This window comes from Ptychodera flava, chromosome 18 (assembly GCF_041260155.1).
Source record: "Ptychodera flava strain L36383 chromosome 18, AS_Pfla_20210202, whole genome shotgun sequence".
NCBI lineage: Eukaryota > Metazoa > Hemichordata > Enteropneusta > Ptychoderidae > Ptychodera > Ptychodera flava.
This window is the reverse complement of record NC_091945.1, coordinates 37,456,198-37,479,427: the sequence shown is the minus strand read 5'-3', so window position 1 is coordinate 37,479,427 and position 23,230 is coordinate 37,456,198. Positions and strand designations below refer to the sequence as shown.

General features: G+C 41.0%; 1 protein-coding gene across 1 annotated transcript; it reads left to right on the top strand.

The window, feature by feature from the left end:
- The first annotated feature begins 342 nt into the window (after nt 1–342).
- Nucleotides 343–21,435, top strand: LOC139117539 (dnaJ homolog subfamily C member 9-like). The gene is made up of 5 exons (XM_070680749.1): nt 343–549; nt 14,142–14,294; nt 14,988–15,104; nt 15,778–15,989; nt 19,885–21,435. The coding sequence occupies exons 1-5, from the start codon at nt 456–458 to the stop codon at nt 20,107–20,109; spliced, it is 801 nt and encodes a 266-aa protein (XP_070536850.1). The 5' UTR covers nt 343–455; the 3' UTR covers nt 20,110–21,435.
- Nucleotides 21,436–23,230: the final 1,795 nt, after the last annotated feature.

Here is a 23,230-nt window from a genome sequence, read left to right as displayed (position 1 = left end):
GCGAGGCTCACTGCTCAGGCTGTGTTAGTTGTTAAATAACCGTAGGCTAGGGAGTTTCACACTAACTGTTCTTGGCTAGACCATGGACAATGGAGGTAGTTGGAGGTACTACCTCTATGGTGCAGACCCATCACAACAGATGGGATTCTTGTAATACTGGCGTCCAAATTCTCGACTTATACAAACATTAAGAGAAGAAGATTACTGAAGAAGAAATAAAATGCTGTTTTGTTTATTTGTACATATATTTGGGTTTTCTATGTGTAAAATTTCTTATTACTTTATTTAGATGTTTGTTAACTCCTCTTTCAAAAATGGAATAACCAAGCGCCCTCATGCATGATTTTCGCGCCATTTCGAAAACTGTCGAGTGAGGCAAAATATATGTTGAGTAAGTGCTGTCACAAAAATACCGTCTACCTGAAATCAATGCTGTGGTGTTGGTGACTAGAAACATGCCGGCCCTTCTACAAAGCTGTGAAGAATCATTTGGAACAACAAATCTGTATGATGTACTCGGAGTGAAGAAGGAAGCCAGCCCTAACGAAGGTATATATATTTACAGTGCTGTACCCACTGTAAATACATCACATTTGAACATTTTATTATACTCAACATACCTGCAGTACAGTAGCTCGAGGTTTTGCCTGGGTATTTTGGTCGGACGGCAAATCTGGTTTTTGCCGTCCGACCCAAATACCCAGGCAAAAGCTCGAGCTACTGTACTGCAGCTATACTCAACATACACCATCAGAGAGTGCTGCAAGGTACAGTAAGCCATGGAGGTAGTAAGCTTACCGGGGTCCAGACACTTCGCACCAAAACCACTTCGCCCCACGCCACCTCGTACCAAAACCACTTCGCACCAAAACCACCTCGTCCCAAGCACCACTTCGTCCCATGACACTTCGCCCCAAAGACCACCTCGTCCCAAAACCACTTCGTCCCAAATACCACCTCGTCCCAAAACCACTTCGCCCCAAATACCGATTCCCGGCGTTATACAGCCTCTAACGCCGGGAACACACAGACCTGTACGTAGGGCTACACCCCACGTCTATAGCTTTGTGTAAATACCAGTCAAGATTCGTTTTCGCAGAGTTCTTTCGTGCGTGCGTAACCTTCTGACATCCGTAGACACAGACAGAGCACAACTTATACTGGCTTTGTATTTGTATGAGAAGGTAACTTGGGCAATAAAACATGTATCAAGGATCAGAAAGCCTATTCTAGTATCTCTATAATTTTGAATTGTATGACTTTATATACCTTTTCATTGTCATTCTTCGCATTTCCGTTACGTACTATTCACGCGCATGAACTGACTCTTAATTTATATGATATTAGAACGAACGAGATAAGATAAAGATCAGAAATAAGCTTAATCCGACATCGTAGAATGTGATCATGGCAGCGTGTTTTATCTGGGGCATCTGACTGAACAGACGAACAAACAAACATCGTCCGCCAGCACGGCTCATTAGCAGTAGTCTCCCACTTCCTGATTTCGGGAAGCGTCCGGCTGTACGAACAGCACGACTTGGCAAGCGAAGGTGACAAACAAATGACCAATGATATTCTGCATACTATACCGGGTCATGAAATTTGTGACATGGGTCTATGACAGACTTAAAATATATTTTCCAAAGAAATGTCGGATGAACAATAATATAACAGAATAAATGTAGGCTAATATGAAGAAATCGGATGGCATCTTCTCTGAATCAACTGATGTCAGGAAACCAAGCAGATATAGTATGCATGCTCATAAAGACGTAATTAGTCGACATCTGGCTTATTGAAAATTAATATTTATGGGGTAATGGCAGATAAAAAATTAAATGTTCATGCTTGAGGAAAATATGCCGGAATCGACGATAGTTAGATCAGGGAACGAACTCAGAAACTAGCACAGTCCTTCCACAACTAGTTTCGATTATTCAGAGTTTATATTTCTGTCTTTGTGTAATATCAAAGCTGAAAAACATGCCCGCAATTTGTCGAGGTCAGAAGACGATAATTTCGAACTGGAAAAATATCGGCTACTCAGAATACAAAAAGAAATGTATACGTAGACATCGTCGATGTTAATCGGTAGAGATTGCAAGCTTATTATCTTTCTACACCACGAAAAGGCTACCAGGAATCTGAATATCCGACGTTATAAACTTACGCATCTTATGTACTTATGAGCTTTCATCAACCCTCGCTTTCTCTAATTTTTTCAATCTCTTATTTTGTATCTACTGTTCATATTTGATACGCTCGTTACTGTTTGTCATGGACAATAACATTTAACTAGCTGTAAAAGACTGAAAGAGTCGCTTCTTCTTTCATCATGCCGATAATGATTTCATTTGTTCTCGTGGCAAGCTTCTATGTAAGATCATGGAGGTAGTAGAGTCTCTACTACCTCCATGGTAAGATGTAATGAATAATGGAGATAAAACAGTAATGAAAACTAAGGCTTATCCTCGGAATGCAACAAGAATTAACAATTTTTGTTGCTGACACCCTAAAGAGACGATTCTTTGATGTACAGTTATAGTGTCCCGTTTCTTCTAAAGGATTCGAGTTCTCTTCCGGGTATGTCCCCGTGTTTTTATTTTGTTCGTCGTGATATTTCTCCGACATACGATTTATCAAAATGACCCAATCGATTTTGTAGTTGAATTGGTATATCTCTTGGGAGAGGCGAAAGTGCACCTACCGACCCGATGGCGGTGATTAAAAGACGGGCTGCCGAGTGGACTCACGAGTAACACTATTAATGAGACCCCAGTCCCATGTGAATAAGCTATTGGTTGTACTTGTCAAACCCGGTATTCTGATGAGAGAAACCACAATTAACCACAATTAATCAATAAAAAAAGTAGCCATGGACAAACCGATAATGTGACATCATTAACACCTATAGTATTTACTGGTAACACAGACGCATGTCACTGATCGATCTATTCTAAGTTTTCTGAAGCATAGAGGTACAAACCAATAACTGGCTCCTCACAGTAAACATGGATGTACAAAAAGAACCTCGGCATGAAGCACGAACGTATATGCACACAATCCTACGGAAACAAATTATCGACTTTGGCAAATAGAGCCCAACTTGAAATGACGATAATATTAATGGCGAGGCAATCAGCATTTAGGGCAAATATATTTTTAGAGTTCACACCTTTAACCTCCTAATAAAGAAAAAAAAAATCAGACTCCGTGGCCAGATACTTTGTAAGTGAGAGTTTTTTTAGAACCAGGGGACTATGTACGAATCGCTTCAAAAGAATAGTCATAATTTGATCGGATATGCCTCGATTTCCTTTTGTTCTTTCAGGGCATTCAACACAAGTAATTCACAAAGTTGAAAGTTTATATATGAATTTGCTACTATTTCGATGTACACAAAATTGTGAGTGTTAAAGGTGTTTCCTGATCGCAGCAACCGTGCTACAACTGGAAAGTCCAGCGTATCTCTACTACCTCCATGAGCGTATGTAGACGAAAAGAACAATGCATGTGTGAAAGGGCTAATCGAGCTGTCCTGTATCCTTTTCCTTTTTACATCAATGCTCGATAAACGAAGTAATTAGTTTGTCACCTTTGTATCATAGATAGATTTTTCCATGTTTTCCCATCAATGATTTTGAAACTCGTTTATGCTAGTTTCGACGGCCTTATGGAGTTGAAGAGAAAACGACAAATATATTGTAAATATGCAAATAGTGGAGAAAACGAATGTTTTACTAGATTTTCATTCCACGTAGAAAGAATATGTATTGTGTACAGGTATGTGTGAATTTGTGTTACGTGAATAACTTAAATAAAGGGACAGTCCTCAATCCCTGGTTCTCTTAAGCTGATTAGTCATTGTTGACATTTGTGGATTCCATGAATGATATTCTATCAATATCGTCAATTGACTTGTAGATGAAGCTGATAAAATGAGCGGCCGTTTTGTATAAAATCATTATTTCCTCTGTTTGAGAGTTTTACATTCACATGACCTGGCGAGAAATTAGAAGAGGTCATTCACAGAGAGCTCGGTAGTGCTTGGTTTACGCATAGTCCCGCGGTGGGGGAACTGTGGCTTAAGAAGACGTAGAGAACGTATCCGTAATCCCATATTTATTGATAGTTCATAAAGGCCAGAAACTGCAATAAGTTGCATGAGGATCTGAGACACATACAACGCCATACGCAAAGAAACTTTGACGAAAGTATACAGCTCAGTCACCTGGGCAAAAATACTTTGTTTTATTTTCGTGCAAAACAACATTTCGTACGAAGTATTTTGTTTTGCATAAGGGTGATTAGTCCAGAAAATTACAACTGACTGTGTAATTTTAGTCATGAGTACCCCATAACGGAAACCGTTCATTGAATTGATCAATACTTTAGTAGGCTGTAACATGGTTTGAAAATTGAGAGATTGTGTTCCGCTCCACTATCGATGTTTGGTCTTCAACTTCACTTTCATATTCAACACTGTTCTTTGTTTTACTTATTTATGTCTCTAACTTCGACAACTGTTAACAAAAAGACAACAGCGCAAGCATCATCCAAATGGAAATATATGGCAAAACTGCCGATAAAAAGTGATGGTTTAAAGGTACCGAATGACAATGTATCATGCATGATTGATGTATAAAGGTCGAGTACAATAATCTCAATGATCATCATCTTCCGTACGGACGGGTCGTTAGTTCGATCACACTCTCCCACAGACTGATTTCGGGGAGCATCAAGCTGCATGGACAAGAGATCTTGGCAAGCGAAGATGAATGATAAAGGGAAATAAAGCCATCTGCGTCGCCGCCTGTGACAGCAAGCGTGGGTTTCGCTTCTTTTGCGGCACACCCCTCTCCCCATCCCACCAAAACCCAGTGCTTGGAACGAGAAAATGCAATCTCCCGGAGACACGACCATAGAAAAGACGACCTTTCAGTGTAATGGATCTAACTTGCTTTTGTTTGCACCTCTTTTTTTTACTGTTTGCGTCGCCATTCCCTGACAACTTGGATTGCAATATCCTTCAAAATGATGAAGTCATGTTTTATTAACGAAACAGTTCAGTGTATATACATAAATAGTGTATGCCTTGTATGTTCAGTAAGCCATTATGCATCAATTACCAGCGATTAGCGATGTGTTGATGCACTTATCATGCGTAATGGTAAGAACGTAATGCCTGAGAAGTAGCTGTGTGTCCTCTCGATGTGTGTTCGCTAAACCACGGTCCCTCCTTTTGTGGAGGGACCGTGGCTAAACTCCGATATCAACGCAACACAACGCGTCGGATTCTCAAATATGGCCGCCACTCGATTTAATAGGGGAAAATATTCGTGAGCATTAGTTGGCTATATTTATGCAGCTCTACGGTTGTTGCCCAGCGGTAGAGTAAGGAAAGCAGTGATTCGTAATTTGGATGAAATGGTATAAGGGACGAAGTGATTTTTTGGGGCGAAGTGGTTTTGGGGCGAAGTGACTCTTGGGACGAAATGGTTTTGGTACGAGGTGGTTTTGGTGCGAAGTGGTTTTGGTGCGAAGTGGTATGGGACGAGGTGGAGAGGTGCGAACTGGTTTTGGTGCGAAGTGTCTGGGAACCAGCTTACCATGCTTACTTTTAACACGAAGTGGACCTCCAGTACTATCTCACAACAGTGGCAAGTGTACGTCTTCAACTTGTGTATGCTGTTGCGACTACTAAACCCTATTTTGTGGTCAGTTATGAATGGGGAATGGTAGGGCAGCTGATCGTAGCAATGCAAGCCGATGCCCTAGTACTAGATAGATGTCTATGTGATCCCAATCTTGTTTACTGTCGAACACAGACAACCGCTGCACCAGTGTACAGCTCTAGACAATGCCTTTCTCACTTCCCATGTTTGTCGTCTGTGTAACATCATTGTGATAGTTTCTTCGTCGCAGGTAACACAAAAGGTTTGACCCTCAACAGGGGCCACCCACTGAAGGCTATAATAAACACTAGCTGAAATTATTGGTGATGTATGTTTGAGCACTGCATGTCCTATCTCTTGAATAAAGGTTCCGAAATCATGTCAAAATGCCTATTGAGAAATTGAGAATAGTAATGTTGTCAAGAACATGTCAACATGCAACACAACATCAACAAATGTACAATTCAAGTAAAACTGCACACAAATACGTGTCCCGTTCATGGAGAGAAACTGGGAAATAATATTGATTACCTAAAAACGAAAAATATAAATTGAACTCATATTTTAAGAATATAGACTGCTTGGAACAATGAAAGTGTTTAAATGTAAAGTTTATCTACATTCATGTGAAGATTTTGCACAACCTATGTGTTGATAAGAGGTTGGTATTCCCCATACATAATAAACAACAAAGGTTTCCTCAAACAAATTTTGCATCATTAGGAGTTTTGGGGTTGTTTTTTTTATTTTGAGGGGGGGGTGACATGACATCCAAAGCAAGAAATTGTTTCTGGTGAGTCAGCTTTTATGATCAATGCCCCCTTTCTCTCTGTTGATGTATGCATTGGAATTACAATACATCTATAGAATGGAAGGTATTCATGATGGTATCTTGAACAAAAAAGTTTGCTTGGCTGGCAAGCATCATTTTGTTTGATAATAACAACTGAGACAGAGTAATTCAGTTAATTTTACTTTAGTGGAGGCTGCTTATACACATTTTACAGTGACATTTTATATACTAATGGGAAATTCAACCATCTCAGCATTGTTATACACACTGTTACACGTATGTTCAAACATATGATGATATTCTTTGATCACAGTTATGTAAGTCCATAAAAAAGGCCAGAAAATCAGTCATCTAAATGTACCATCCAACTCATTTCATTAAATGAGGTACCTTTTTCGTACTGCTCATATACTGATATGATTTTTTAATGGTTTTGCCTGTTGTGACAGATTTCTTGTAGTTTCCCTCTCATTAAACCCTCATATACCAGTCTTTAGATGAGAAAAAACTGCCCTTTTTGAGATTTGAATATGTGGGCAGCTGTTGGAGGCTACAGGGATTTACTCCATTCATTAGTTTCAGAAGTGTATTTTGTTATCACAGGGTCTGAAATGATCACAGGGCTTAAAATACTTTTTTTCAACCACCTGTCCACTGGACAAGTCAAAATAAAAAGTACCTGTCCCAGAGAGAAAAGTACCTGTCCAAAATGGCATAATTTATTCTAAGAAACTATACTAGTTTCAATTCAATTCAACAAACTCATGCCTGTATCATATGCAAACTGGCGTAACAGCGGTGTCGAGATAGCTCTGAGAATCTCCCAATCTAAGAGATTTGAGACATGACCTTAGATAAATCAATATGGCTGCCTCTTGTAAACAGTGATTAGATATTATCGATTTTCTTTTTTTCTGACAGGTAAATATCCAAATAATGATTTTCAAAATTGTAAAAGGTATATAACAGCGTTTCCGTTAACGCAAAATCCTGCAAAATAGTTCTGAAATACGCAAAAAAAATCATGACTGCGTAAACTAATACGCATTGAGAAATGCCGCCCCATGACACGACGTACTTGGCCCGCACTACATTGCCTGAACGTGGTTTCAATGCAGGACAAAAATAGAACATATGCACCTGCTTGCAAGTGACATTTATCATGATATTGCAACATTTTAGACTTTAGCCCTTTTCCTGCCGAGCGCCCCTGTCCGTTATCCTGCCAAGTCGGTCAAAACCGGCCCCCTTTTCCGTGTCTACAGAAGATAGGCTCTCCTGCACGCTTTCCTGCCAGGCATTTGGCGGGGAAAATACCGCATTTTCGGGGTACGATTACCGACCATATACGTGTTAGACTTCAAAAATTTTTGCATGCCCGTATAGAGGGGCAACCGCTGATGAGGTTGTGTCCAGAAAATGACGAGGTCACGGGCGTTGTTTGCCCCGGGGACGTGCACTTTTATGCCCTTTTCTAGCTTACTTTCGCGGAAGTAAAGCTCGTTCGCCGGCACGCACGGCCACACCGGGAAACGTCACCTCTCTCGTGGGTTAGTAGAAGACCCAGGGGTTAGTGCTATGGGTGCGGGAGCACCCTCAAACCTGTCCTGTTTCCCCTGGGTTGTGTCACTTGGCCACGTACTTTGAACGACTTGGAAGAGTCGCACATTGCAGTCTGCTTTGACGTAGTGTCAACGACATAGTTCCGCCATTGAAGGAAGGCGTGTACGTAGTTTGGCCAGTTCAGTGAACACTTAGCTCGTTAGTGTTACCGTTTCCTAACACGTTAGTTGTGCAGTTGTTACTAAGGTGCAGTTTTGTACCACCTTAGCTCTGGACAGTGCAACTGCTCTATGCACTAACCCCAACGACAGATGGTGGTACAACGTCTACGTCGCACAAGCACAGCCTCCGTTGGGCTGTGCCCCTCCCACGTGATACAACGCACGTTCATCCATTACTATAGCGTCCTTACGGATCTGCCAAAAACGAAAGTGGGGGTAAAAACAAAACAAACGAAAATATGCGATCCATAGATAGTATTTTATTCGGGAATAATTTACATTATGCCGAACAATAAATCTCGGAGTCTGTCTCGACGTCCGAGTGCATGGTCTGTGTTTCAAAAATTACAATCGGGGTGGCAGATCCGTGTTTCAAAAATTATAATAGGGGGAATTGTACAAAATAATCCGTCTAAACAAACAAAACAAAACGAAAATATGCGATCCATAGATAGTATTTTATTCGGGAATAATTTACATTATGCCGAATAATAAATCTCAGAGTCTGTCTCGACGTCCGAGTGCATGGTCCGTGTTACAAAGATTACAATCGGGGATTGTACAAAATAATCCGTGTTTCAATTTACAATCAGCAGGATCGTAAAGCACAAACAAACGGCACAACCGTGCTCAAAATGTGATCATGGTCCGTGTTCAGAATACAGTCAAGCCACTGTTAGGCGAAGCTGTCCCCTGTCCGTTATTTACGTCGGGTTCTCTTGCTGATGGGTGTCGTCGGGGCTGTGTGAGTAGAGGTCTGCACGCCAATGCTCCTCTTACCTCGTAGCATCATGCGATGATGAAAAGCCGCAAAACACTCGCCCTCGTGAAGATGAACCCCGCACAGACTACATCCTTTGGACGTCTCAGACAGTCGTCCGCTCGCAGTGGTCTTACCCTCTCTGCTACATACTTTACAGCATTTCTGCCGCCCCTCCAAACGGCTGACAACGTGCATCGGCTGATTTTGTGGATTGATGTACGAGGCAAGAGAAACAGTGGCCTCGACCTCTCTCACACTGGGCTGCAATCGCCCACAATAACCGCCAATGAGTTGTTTCCCGACACGCAGATGAAACATCTTATGGGTCAGCTTACTATCAGGGTGTACATACTTGAAGCATATATATGCATTTACCAGGGCAACATCAATCAGGTAACATGCCAGATATGTCCACCATCTGTGGTTCTTGCGCCCAGTGTGAAAGTACTTGCGCTTCTGGTTGGCTCGGTCGACGCCTCCCATGTACGGCGATAATTATACAGCGACAGAGGCACTTGTCGCCGCTCGTCTCCCTCCCCCACTGGCACGCACTCCAAGGGTGGATAGACCGTATTCAAGATCAGCACCTGAGCGTTACTATCCTGATAAGCAGTGATGTTAAGACGAGAGTCCGTTCTGGTCGTGGCTTTCATATCCCCAACAGACAGAGGAAGGCGCTTCCTCTTACCCGGCGGAATTAATTGAGGGGGCATGGTGCGACGATTACGGCGGTTGAAACTCCCGACCATGTAGATCCCGGTCTCCATCAGCTCTCTAGCAGTAACGACCGTGCTAAACAGGCTATCACAGAATAGGCTGTGATTATATCCACAGAATGGCTGGACCAGCTCCATCGTAATTCTTTTCACCACACCTCGCTCCTGCCGTCTCCCATCAGTCCGATCCCGATATTTCACACCTAGGTACGGTGCAAAGTTAGCTATGTATGCAGTGGTGGAGTCGCACAGCTGCCATATCTTGAAACCGTCTCGATCAGGCTTATGCGGTAATCTCTGCTTAAATTTAGAACAGCCCTTAAATCGCACCATGCCCTCGTCGATGGAGATCTCTCTACCCATCTTATAATTATTTACGCACCGGTCAACTATGGGCTCCATCCATGGATTGATTTTATACAGGGGATCCTCCTGACACCGACGTCGGCGGCGTGCCTCATCAGGATCACGACGTGGATCGTTCTCTGGGTCTGCCAGATGAAAGTATCGCATAAGCTGCTGAAAGCGACTGCGGGTAATCACAGTAGAAATACCTGGTTTCTCAGAAAGGGATCGCTAGACCAATAATCCTCCACTGATGATTTACGGTCGATACCCATACAGACTAAGACGCCAATGAACGCCTGCACCTCTCGGTAGTCAGCGTTACGCCAGTATTTATCTATTTTCCTAGCGATATGTCGCTGGTGGAATTTGGCGTATTTATTAGTCTCGTCCTTGGCCAATCTGATCAGTGTAGCTGGAATAAACTTAAAAAAGTAATCGAGCTCACGGGCGTGGCTGGGCAAGGTGAAAGTCGGTCCTCTCTCATGGTCAAAATCGGTCTCCTCAAATATATTAGCATCGGTAGTCTCCGACATACGCCAGACAGGAGGTGTGTCGTCCTCCGCCAACACAGCAGCAACGTCATCATCGTCGTCAGAGCTTGCCTCACCTACGTACTGCCTGTCATAAAAGTCATCGTCCTCTGCCGCATCCTCGTCAACCTCCGAGTCGGACTCAGCGGTGATATCACCGTCGTCTGGGCGTCTGGGCCTGAACTCGCCCGTAGCGGCATCAAGGATCATATCTGGCTCAAAATCAGGTGGGCTATCCTGATAACGAACCCTCCGCACTATCTTTTTCGGCGGGGACATCGCAGCACACGAAACTATGGCAGGAGCGGGCTCGGCAGCCTCTGCTGATGACGAGGACTCAAGCTCTTTCGCACTGGGCACAGGAACCTCTCCTGACGCAGGATGAGGGCTCATAGTAGCAACAGGTGGTGTCTCTCCCGGAGCAGCCGGGGGAGAACCAATGGCATCAGCCGTCTCATTACTCACTGTCTCACTAGCAGCAGCAGACGTAGTCTGTGCAGGTGAAGTATCTCCCACAAGAGCAGATGTAGTCTCTGCAGGTGAAGTAGTCTCTCCCGGAGCAGCCGGGTGAGAACCACTGGCAACCGGTGACCCGTCATCATCCTCATCGGCAGAACGATCGGTCTTACGTTTACGCTTACCACTGGGTTTTTCAGCCGGAGATGGCTTCGCCTTACGGGAGCGTTTCTTGCCCGACTTCTTAGAACGTTTACTAGGGACATCACAACGATCGCTACCACTACTGCCCGGAGACTCTGCATCTTTGAGCTTCAGTCGTCTGCTCGCCTTCAGAAAACTTTTGCGGTCCGTCAAGCTCATGTCTGGAACAGTGTCGACAGACTAGCAGGTCCCTCCCTTTTAAAGCCACAGGGAAACAAAGCCCTGGACATGATTGGACGCAGGGGTGTTAATATATGCATCCACCTGTTATTATAATGGACCTACGGCAATCAGTCCACCAACCGGCGCTGACATTCCTACCCGTCATGTAAATTGCCTGTCCGCACCATTTGATATGCTAATAATACTCATTTGCGATGCAAATCAATCGAGCACTTAGCATAACATAGTCAATGTCATTAGCATCTCAACTTGACATTCCGTCCAGCTGGGTACGTGGCATGCGCACCTGCCAACCAAGGACGTTGCCCAAGCCCATGTTTAGTACGGGTGGGAAACCCGTATCTTTAACCTCATCATGTCCCTTCTAAGTACGCCTGCGCAGGGCGTATTGTCATCCAAGTCGGTGACAAGCCAACCCGACAGATTGCCCATTAAGCAGTAATGGACTGGCCGTCTCGTTCTTGTACGGCAACGAACAGTGCTTCAGCGGCTTGTTTAGGTCATAACCGTCGCCTGCCGAGCGGCTTACCCAACTAAGGCGGTCAAAGATGAAGGATGCCAAAATTGTCAACAGCTGTCTCGGCCTCGTCCGTTGGGCAAACATGGCTCCTTCAAATAACGTGGCCAGCACGTCTACGTCATCAGCGGTGATGACGACCCGTCATTGACGCCCGAGTGCGTAAAACTCGGAATATACCGACAGGTACCTCTACCTGAGTCGGTCATACTACGGTATAAACCAAACACAGGTCTGCCAACTCCCGTTAGACTCGGCCGTTAGCCGAACTTCACAGGGACAACATAGGCGTAACAAGTCGGTGAACAACGGTTCACGCACCTAACCGCAGCCGCCAAGTCGGTGAACAATGGTATCAAATTTTGAGGCCATGTTCCTGAATGGCAAGGCTGAGGCGGTGTGTTTCGTTGCACGGCTTGAACGTCTAGAGCCAAGTGCAGCCGACAACGTCCGACATCTGAGTGGGTAGTCTTTTCGAGAAGGTAACAAGTCGGTTAAAAGCGGTGGTTACCCTTCACAAATGTCGCTCAAGTCCGTTCGGATCAGTTCCATGTCAGGGACTAATCAAGCCGAGTCCGTCAAATCCGTCCGCACTTCCCGTCAATCAGGACCAAGTCCGTGATTTTCGTCTCGCACCATTGGCAAAAAATTGCACCGCCAGCTGAGGCGGTCTTAGGCGGTTGCCTTCGAGAAAGCCGAGTCCGTCAAATCCGTCCGCACTTCCCGTCAATCAGGACCAAGTCCGTGATTTTCGTCTCGCACCATTGGCAAAAAATTGCACCGCCAGCTGAGGCGGTCTTAGGCGGTTGCCTTACAGATTAGCGTTGCCGAGACGGTCAATTTCGGCCGCAATCTATGTAGTGCCTCAGAGCCAAGTTACCCCAAACTCCGCTAGAATACGTCAACGTGCTAACCTGCCAAGTACGCTACTCGTCCCCCAAAAAAAAACCAGTCCCCCACCGGGGTGGGGGACTGGCTGGGTAGCTTCCGCACCTTTCCCTGTCCTTGGACTCTCTGTGAACCCATTTCGAGAGCAAACGCCGTTCCTCGCCCAAAACCTGTCCTCGAACGACCCCTAGCGCGAGCAAGGGTTTGCTACACGTAGTTCCGTCGACTAGGCAGGAAAGGGGGTACCAAAAAGTAGCCCGATTTCCACCGCCTTGGCAGGATAACGGCCGTGGCTGCTCAGATTCTAGCTACACCGAATTTCAAGCGGATTTTCACCGACTTGGCAGGAAAAGGGTTAGCAGACCGCAACTCTTTATGAAACATTGTATTTCATCATCACAAAGCATCATGTCAATCAGTTCTGTACAGACAATGGCACTACAGATGCAAAAAATTCGAGAATCCATCGAGTCTATGTTGGTGGTAACACAATACAGTTAATCATGGTCATTACGTCGCATGTTATTCAGTATCTGCTTTTTGTTGGCCCTCTGAAAACACTAATTTCATTGTCAGAAAGTATTTCTTTGAACATGAAGTCATTAGGCTGCTCAACGATCATATACGAGACATGCATCACGGCATTGCAAGCGTTCAGCTACTATACCTTGAAGCCCCCCACGTTATTGTTTTTTGTTAATAGAGCATGCGCATTTAAGGAAACCCCCAAGTTCGACAGAAAAGACTGCCCAACTCACTTCAGATACCGATTCCCACCGACACGGTACGCGTTGTTGATACATTTTACGCAAATAAAAACCAAGTTGCGTAAAATCATACGCAAGTTTTGAAATTGTAACGGAAACGCTGTTATATAAATTTAAACTTATGAATATTTGCTGTAGTCAATAGGTTGAAATACTGGTTGCAGGCTGAAAAAACCTACCTGTCCACTTGGACAAGTACTTTTCAAAACTACTTGTCCCAGGCCAAATTTCACTTGTCCGGGACAGGCAGACAGGTATTATTTCGAGCCCTGGATCACTCAAGATTTCTGGCCCACCCATGAGAGTCTTCCAAGATTGTACATATTTATTACATCATTTATATGTAGTCATGCTAATTTGAATCATACATGTGTTCATGTCGCTTGTTCTCCACTGAAGATGTTAGTTGTTGAGACTACTTTACTTTTCCTGTGAGTGCTACAGTTTAAAATATACAGTTGTTGTTTGTTCCATCAGATTTCAGTCTAATAGGTCTTGCTTTTGTCTTTTACAGTAAAACGTGGCTACCATCGTGTTTCTTTGAAAGTGCATCCAGATCGAGTTGGCTTCAGAGAAAAAGAATCAGCCACAGAAAAGTTTCAAATTTTAGGTCGTGTGTATGCCATCCTTTCAGACACAAGCAAACGTGCCCTGTATGATGAATCAGGTTGGTATTTTATCATTTCAATCATTTTGAAGCAAATTTTTTCCTGCTCATGTTTACAAGTAATATGCTATTTTTTATGACTGATATTAATTACATCTCGTATATGTGGTAACATGTTAGTGCTTTTGCTAAGATTTTGGAAGATAGCTAAGAGTGGTGTACAAACCCTTCTACCATTTCCATTGTCTGCTGATATAATTGCAGTGATATTCTGAAGGGAACGCCAGTAAAAATTACTGAGGTACCCGCCTTAACAGAAATACTGTGTAGAGACTTATGTAAACTGTTCATAGTTCAGTTCTTTGTCTTTGGAGGTTCTGCACACCTGTAAAATGATGTATATGTATTTCAGAAGTAGACATGGTGAACAAGAAATTCACAATGATACATACTTGTTGAAATGCATTACAGGTTCAAGAATAATATTATTCAATCATTTTACATACCAAGTTCGGTCCTCTCCCATGTAGTGTGTAATTCTTTAGTCAAAATACTTCATAGAAAGTATGAAAGCTAATTTGGTAGGTGGATGGTTTAAGGAAACCGCATTTTAATGTATAAAGATCACCAAAACCTGTTGTGATATAGTCATATACAAACATCTATGTTTGATGATTCCTATCCAGATTACTGTTCCAAGCGGAGTATAATTAAAGTTATGATCTTTGAAAACATTGAATTATTATTACTAAGGTGAAGTTGACGATGAACTTGACATTGACCAAGATCGTGACTGGGGAGAGTACTGGCGACTGCTCTATCAGAAAGTATCTGTTCGAGATATCAAGGAGTTTGAAGAAAAATACAAAGGTAAACAGATTACTTATTTCAGGAATTTAATGACTGATGAGGGCGCTCATCAAACAAAGCAATTTCACCATTCACGTTCTTACTCAATACATTTTGTAACATATTTTCTATGCAACAAACATCTGCTATCAAATACAAATCATCAGAATCTCCACTGTATTGTTTAAGAAGTACAGAAACGAGATAATGGGATAGTTTACCTGTAACACATCTTAGTGCATGTTTTATTGCATCTCTTATGACATTTTTGCCATCTAGGCTTAATTGATACACCGTCAACTCAAAGATTTTTCTCACAAAAGAAAATTTCAGACATTTCATGTTATGGTGTAAAGCTGGCACAAAGGAATTTCCAAAAAATTCCTCACTTGATGCGAAAACTTTTATGACTTAGAGGGCTTTGAGTTTGTGACTTATTAGAAAATCAAAATGAAAACATCACTCCTATTTGATGACAGGTTTCAAAGTAGACATAAAATATGCTTAGCTTCATATTGCTGTTAGTAGTATTGTCACAAAACTAATTACACAAACAGTTGAATTATTGCAAATACATTTTCCTTGTCTTTCAACCATTGTATTTTAAATGATATGCACTCATGATAACAAGGACATAACATCCATTTTTAAGAAAAGCTGACTTTTGTAGCGATGGTATTTGTCAATTCTATAGGATCTGATGAAGAACTGAAGGATTTAAAAGAAGTTTACTTAGAGAGTAAAGGTGACATGGATCTGATCATGGATACTGTTCTCTGCTCAACTCAGGAAGATGAACCAAGATTTCGTAAAATCTTAAAGCACTGCATCAAGACTAAACAACTTCCAGCCTTTGATTCATTTACAAAAGAAAGTAAAAGCAAACAGAAGGCAAGAAAAAAGCAGGCAAGTTCTGTAATGGCTGTCTAGAATCTCTGTCAGAACATCAACATTACTGATACACTGTATATGTTATTGCTATACAAAATGGTGAACATTTACACTACTGTAAAGTTAAAGCTGCATTCTCAATAGCAGCCTCACTCTAATTTTGCAACATTGTATCTGTTTGCTTTGACAACATTTAGAGACGGACCATTAGATCTTGGGAGGGGGGGTGGTCAAAAACAGAAAAAAAAAATTTTCAGAGCAAAAAGTTAGGGAAAAAAAAATCTTCAAGCTAGTTTGCAAAATAAAAAAAAATAAATCAGAAGACAAGGCGTAAAAAAATAATCTGCAAAAGTCTTTAAAATTTGAATTTTTTTTAAATTTTACCGATAGAAAGCAACTTTCTGTATTTTTTAGTACATCCTCCAGGCACATTTTTAATTGTAATTTATACATTTAGAGTGACTGTATCCCTTATACTGGAAGTTGTGATTATCTTAGCTTTTCAGGACTTTTGTATTCTGATCACTTGAAAATTATGAAATTATAGAGCCTGTTTTCTACTTGTTTCCTGCGTACAAACCAAGCAGGTACACTAGGTAAAACATTGAAACTATGGTATGGTTGTCAAGACAGAAAGTTGTATTTGCCTTTTAAGATCAAGGTAAACAGATGCAGGCTACATCAGTTTCATTTTTTTCACAGCATTTTATTGCAATGATGAATGCAAGAATGGGTGAACAAGTAGAAACACGTCAATAGTAATAAAACAACATATCAAGTCATCATGTATTATTTTGCTTTTAAAAAGGCATTTTCAATTCTTTTTTCTCAAAAAACAGGCTCAAAAAACAACAGCAACACATGTTTTAACATTCAACAATACACTACGTAGAATGCCATCTATCCAACAAATCCCAACACAAAAACACACAAAAGGGTTGAACTTTGAAAGTTTCTCGATAGCAAATACTGAATAAATCTGCATGAATAATCGTTTTTGTGTAGCAAATTTCAAAGAAATTGGACAAGCCCTTTCAGAGAATACAGATTTTTTTACCATGAATGGCATAAATTAAAAAGACAAATATTGAAATTTCAACACATCTATACACATCCAATCAATTTGGACATGCTGCTACAGCGAAATAGATGTTTTGATCAAAAAAGTGCATCTAAAAACACAAATATGCAAATTTAACTATATTATTTAGCTTATTTTAGCTTCTCAGCTTGTCAAAATCAATTGTAAATCATGAGATATGCATGATGTTTGGTGGGGTGAATGTAGGCATTTCACCACGCAGTAGAAAGGGAAGCCAGGAAACCAAAATAGTCAATTTTCAAAACTATAGGAAGCTACTGAGGAGCAAGAAGACCATGTTTCAGAGGAAGATGTGTTATCCGAAAAAAATGCTCCCAAAGTGCCACCAAATAATGCACCAAATAACACCATTTTTATCTCTATTTTTCAAAAGCTCCAACAGCAGGAGGGGGGAAACCCCCTCCTGACCACCCCCCCCAAAAATACTCCCCAAGTGCCACCAAATAACACCATTTTTATCTCTATTTTTCAAAAGCTCCAACAGCAGGAGGGGAAACCCCTCCTGACCACCCCCCGCAAAAATACTCCCCAAGTGCCACAAATAACACCATTTTAATATCTGTTTTTCAAAAGCTCCAACAGCAGCAGGGGACACCCCTCTCCTGACCACCCCCCACCCCCCCGTGACCGCTTCGTGGCCGCTTGTGGTGCTTGGCACACATCTTTGCCCTCTTTATCTTCAGACAGCGACGAACTAAAAAAAATTATAAATCTGAAAATTTACTCTGAAAAAAAAAATTTGCACAGCTAATCTCAATTGGAAAAAAAAATTCAGAAATTTACAATAGTAAAAAAAAAATTTTAACAATTTCATTGTGACCACCCCCCTCCCAAGGTCTAATGGTCCATCCCTTAGAGTATTATTTCAATAGTTCTGTAATAGAAGCCGCATCCATTCTTTGAGCTGTCAATTTTACATAATGAGGTTGAACATTTCTGTTCCATTTAATCAGTAATTTGCATGCATACATGCATTTTTCACATGAAACAACATTCTCTCCCCTCCCCTGCCTCCCCCCCAAAGTTGTTTCCCTTTGTTCTATGACCCTAATTGGATACCGTAACTTCTTCATTCAATCACATCGTGTGATAATTAAAATCCTTTGCGAAAAAAAAAAGAGCATGTCTGGTGTGAAGTTCCATAATCATGTGAAGATTCCTAAGGTTTACAAAGTTTGTCAACAATACTGGTACAGTATTTGGCAAGAGGGGAGCAATTTGATATTGACTGTTTATGTGATTTTTTCTTCTTTGTTCACATTTGAAAATTGTTTGCAGTTAGTCTATTTGATAAAACTTATAAAGGCCTGTGTCAGACGTCAGATTGTCTATCTAGGAAATTTACTGACTAGATAACAATATCAGTGGAAGACAAAAAGTTTTGAATTGGGCTCACAACTGTTTGATTTTGTCTTGACATTGCTCTGCGGTTCTCTCGAATCCTGTCTCCCTGGCCTTTGCAGCGATGAAACTTGCCTATCCCTTGACCATGGACGTAAAAAATCATACCACGACTGTCCATCATATGGATGACGTTTTTGCCACTCCAGATAGAAATGAGCAGTTTGATTTTGTCCTGTGACCAATTGTTGCCGCGATCGACAGAACTTCTTGCTTGAACACTGTACACTGCGGTAATGACCGCAAGCCAAAGGCAAGACATAGTTCGGGATTTAGTTCGGTGTTCTGGTCACACATGTAAATAGGCCATTGTTTAGTACGGAGCACCGAACCTGGACCAGCCCTCCGACACCAAATTAATTGAGTTCTTTGTTAGTTCGGTGTTGTCTGTCACACGTCCAAATGACACAGGTCTAACTTTAATCCAGTGTCAGCTCCGGAGTAAACACGCACGTGTAAACCCAACTAAACTAGAAATCCCTTGGATCAAGTCCCCCTGCCTTCAAGCAAGGTAGTGTTTATGTTTACATTGCCAGACTATAACATTATAGTACAGTGCAGTTAGGGTTAGTGGATACCAACAAATATTGAGTTGTAGCTCCATACATATGTATGTACACTGTTTATATGGTTCGATAGGCTAGAGGATACAGGATAGATTGGGATGAGGAGTACAGATTTGATAGTTGAAGCTAACATTTGATGTAGGCATAGACAGTAGAGTTGAAGAGTTCCGCTGTCTATAATGTAGGGTATTCAAATTTTAAGTTCAGATATCAACTTCAAGTAAAGGAGTTCAATGTTGAGTTTATGCATAATGACGTAATGTTCACTGTCTTCTTGACAATTTAATCACAAAATGTCATTTCCAACTAGTGACTTTACTTTCCTCAGTATCTGTCGTCCAGGAATGGTTTTAGGTGACATCTTGGACCATGTCATTTCCTCAGACTTTACATTGTTACTAACCATACACAGTAAGACTGTCTTCTGCTCCACTGTCTATGGACAAATATTGTGATGTACTGATTTATTATGGATGGTGCCAACTCATGAAGCAAGATGCACCTCACTCTCTAATGCCTTTCAATTCTTGATACTTGTTTTAGGGTTCCCAATTCATCATGTCAGTACAAGAAGGTGGTAACTGACATTTTGGTAAAAATCACAGTTCTTATTTGTGTAGAATCATTGTTCAATATTTATAAGAACATGTTTGCATATAGATTGTGGATTCCAGTTTTAAATAATCAACTTTCATAACACACCTGTTAATTCTGAAATTTGCAGATACAATCTTACTGCTGTGAGGCAACGCCATGTCCATTTACTCACTTCACCATTTCCCATGTCCATTTCTTGTTTCATTCCAAAGTATAAATTTGGTTTTCTTCAACTTTGTCGCAGGCTGATAAGGAAGCAATGGAAGCCGAGGAAATGCAGAAAGAACTTGGCATTGGAGATGTTGGTGACCAGGATGCACTAACTGCTCTCATTAAGAAAAAACAACAGTCGCGACAAGCAGAGGCAGACTCCTTCTTTGCCAGTCTGGAGGCAAAATATGCACAGCCATCCAAAGCTAAGAAAAGCAAAACTAATGGAACTTCCAGCAAATCACAAAAAAAGAAATGATAAAACTATGATAAGTGTTTTCAAGATTCTTTATTTATATTTGCCATTTACTGAAACAAAATTTCAAATGAGATATCAAAATAATTGATAAGATTTTGTCATGAATCTGTACAATGACAACAGATATGGATGTTTTACCATGACAATAGATATAGACATTTTACAATTTCATTTATCACTGAAAATACAGTTGATGTCAAAAGCCGTCACTTATTCAGACTTTATTTTGTACACCAATATCTTTGTTGACATTTAAGCACCTATCAATGTTTTCTGCCAGGGGAGTGAGGAGCAACGGAAATTGATCTCAAATTGTTAACTTATACAGTGAAATTTGATTGCCATGATACACCAGTCAAGGGTGGAATTAGACTATACTGCAAAATGGTAATTTTAATTTTGACTGGTAACAAGTCTGAAATTATCGACATGAAGCCTCTATTTTCCCCCATCCTGGCATATTTTTGTAGGCTGTAGATGGGGACTTATACCTGGGTTTAAGAAAAATGTTAGGCACCCCACCCACCCCCATTGGAAAACATTGACAGGTGCATAGTCTACCTAAAGCTTTCCATAAAAATCTAAGAAAAATAATGGCAATGTAGGAAGTTACTGTGAAAATTGTGCATCACTGTCATCAAATGCTCAACCTGTTCACTCCAATTACCTGTAACCAGATCCATAGTCCCTGTGTTAATGGGCTTGAGCCAAAGCATGCGAAAGGGTGGAAGATACTATAATGATATTTGTAAGGGAATATTTGAACTAATATCTTCACTCTCTCTCCCAACAAAACTTTCACAAACTTGAAATGAAGTGTTTCTTATGACCATTGAAGACAACACTAGTGTGAGTATGAATAAATGCATGTGTCAGATTTGGACAATTGATGGAAAAAACTGCTGAAGAGTTATATATGTAGTAATTCAAAGTTTATCCACAACAACTTTAACAACCTTCCAAAAACAGCATTACAAAGTTACAAAACATGGTCATTACCATTATGTTTAGTGCCACAGCTGTCCAGTCTGTATAGCAACTCATTTCCAGCTAATATGTAAGCTCTGCAACATCATTTTGGCAACACAAATATAAAAAGACTCTTTCATAAATTATACAGGTTTCTGTTCTTGCCCTTGACTTGGGTAATTCAAATGAGTCAAATGTGGTGTATTTTTTATACAAAAGACAATTTGTAAAATTGACGTGTACTATGTTATTCTCCAATTTCATCGTTTCAAAAACTGTACAAGCTTTCCTTACTGATAGTACCAGGTGATTAAATATTTATTTTGAAAAATAAAGATTGGGATTTAAAGAAATTTATTTCATGTTTTATCAACGAAACACTTCATTTTAATCTTGCCATCTTTCCTAATGCTTTCACAGCTAACAACATCACTACCATCGTCCATACCATCATCAGTCTATCTACCATTATTTTCTCACATTCCTGGCCACTGGGAGTGTGGGATCGACGGTGTGGGAAAAATCGATCCCACACTCTCAGAAACCGTCCCACACACTGCAGTAAATATTACACAAGCTCTGATTGGATGATAGATAGTCTGTTTCGTTCCACGTGCAAAATGTTATCCAATGGCACGACGAGTAACACACGGCCCGGAACTACAAAGTAAGCGGGTCAGAGTACAGTGGCAGATGACAGAGTTGTCACGATTTTGGATAATGTTGAACGTGTCCAATGTGAATTTAACGCATTTTGTGGTCATGTGAGAAAAAGAATCTCACACATCAAGGATCTTGGATCAGATTTCTCACACTTGTTGGGGATATGGGGATATTTTGTCTCACACTCGCCTGCGGCTCGTGTGAGACAAAATATCCCCAACTCGTGTGAGAAATCTGATCCCAGGTCCTTGGGGGTGTGAGATTCTATTAATCTACACCACCATCATCATGGTCTATACCATCCAATTTAATGTAGACATGTTTTTTTTCTGATAAGCTTTGTTATTACATGGCCAACAAAGCATGACTGTTCACTGTCAGTGATCAGATGTAATAGCATTGATTGCAAATGACGTCATTTTTTCCTGTGAATATTCTATTTGTCCACATATTCTGTATAAACAACGGAAATAAAACCAGCTAGAGGTACAATGGCTTCTGAAAGTCACACTAATTCATATGAATTTATGGCTCAGACTACAAGCTACAGTGACAACCACACATGCAACAACCAGCTTTGTCCAATGTTGTGCACGTGCTGCTGTATTTAGTAACAAACCTGAAAACATGATTAACGCTATTTGTATCTCTGTTGATCTTGTTTAGGTACTTCAAATAAGGTAATTATCTACACAATGCATGATTCGGTGCACATGAATATTCCACATTAGCATACAATTTGAATACTGAAACAATGCTCAGTAATATAATTCGCATAAATGAATACTAATCTGCCCCGATCTTGCACTGATAGTAAATATCTTGGATCTCAATCGGCAAATACACATTTCTTTACTGAAAAAGAAGCCATGACATCACCAACCCTCTTGGTACCAGTGTTTAATCTTTTGCAAGGTTTCTTTTTCTTTTCAATCATTTGCCTTTTCTGTCAAGCTGCTTCTGGTACTAAATCCAAGGGGAGATATCCTCAATACCTAACTTTCACTTTCATGTTTGTGTGTAAATGACATAAAAATTGTTTTTGTTTAAAATGAATAGTAAGTAAAGTTAAAGGTATTCGGGCACCTGTTTTTTAAAAGCGAATCACAGATTTTACGCGGGTGGCCGCTTTTTAAAAAGGGCACCTCCACACGACCAGTCATGGCATATTTAGCAGCGTAGCCTGCATGTTCTTTTACGTATCAAATATGGAGGACCGACAGCTATAGGTGTTACGGGGAAGTACTAGTACGCTAAACCCCGTCCTCTTTACCATATATGGAATGTGCAAATTTACGGTGACCGTGTACCTTTAATAACTGGTGACCTCTATGATGATAGGTGTTATCAATATGTCTACAGAAAAAAAAATACACAACACCATGATAAACAAGATTTGTCTTTTCGTAGAAACAATTTATAAGTTTTGTAACCCACCTACAGTATCTGCATACTAAAAGCAACAGATTGGCCAACAAATATCTCAAGA

What these genes read in the sequence shown, in the direction of transcription:
- LOC139117539 (XM_070680749.1), top strand. Translation starts at nt 456, where the DNA reads ATGCCGGCCCTTCTACAAAGCTGTGAAGAATCATTTGGAACAACAAAT. An exon ending in TGCCCTGTATGATGAATCAG is followed by an intron (nt 14,295 to 14,987) that starts GTTGGTATTTTA and finishes ATTATTACTAAG; the next exon opens with GTGAAGTTGACGATGAACTT. An exon ending in GTTTGAAGAAAAATACAAAG is followed by an intron (nt 15,105 to 15,777) that starts GTAAACAGATTA and finishes TCAATTCTATAG; the next exon opens with GATCTGATGAAGAACTGAAG.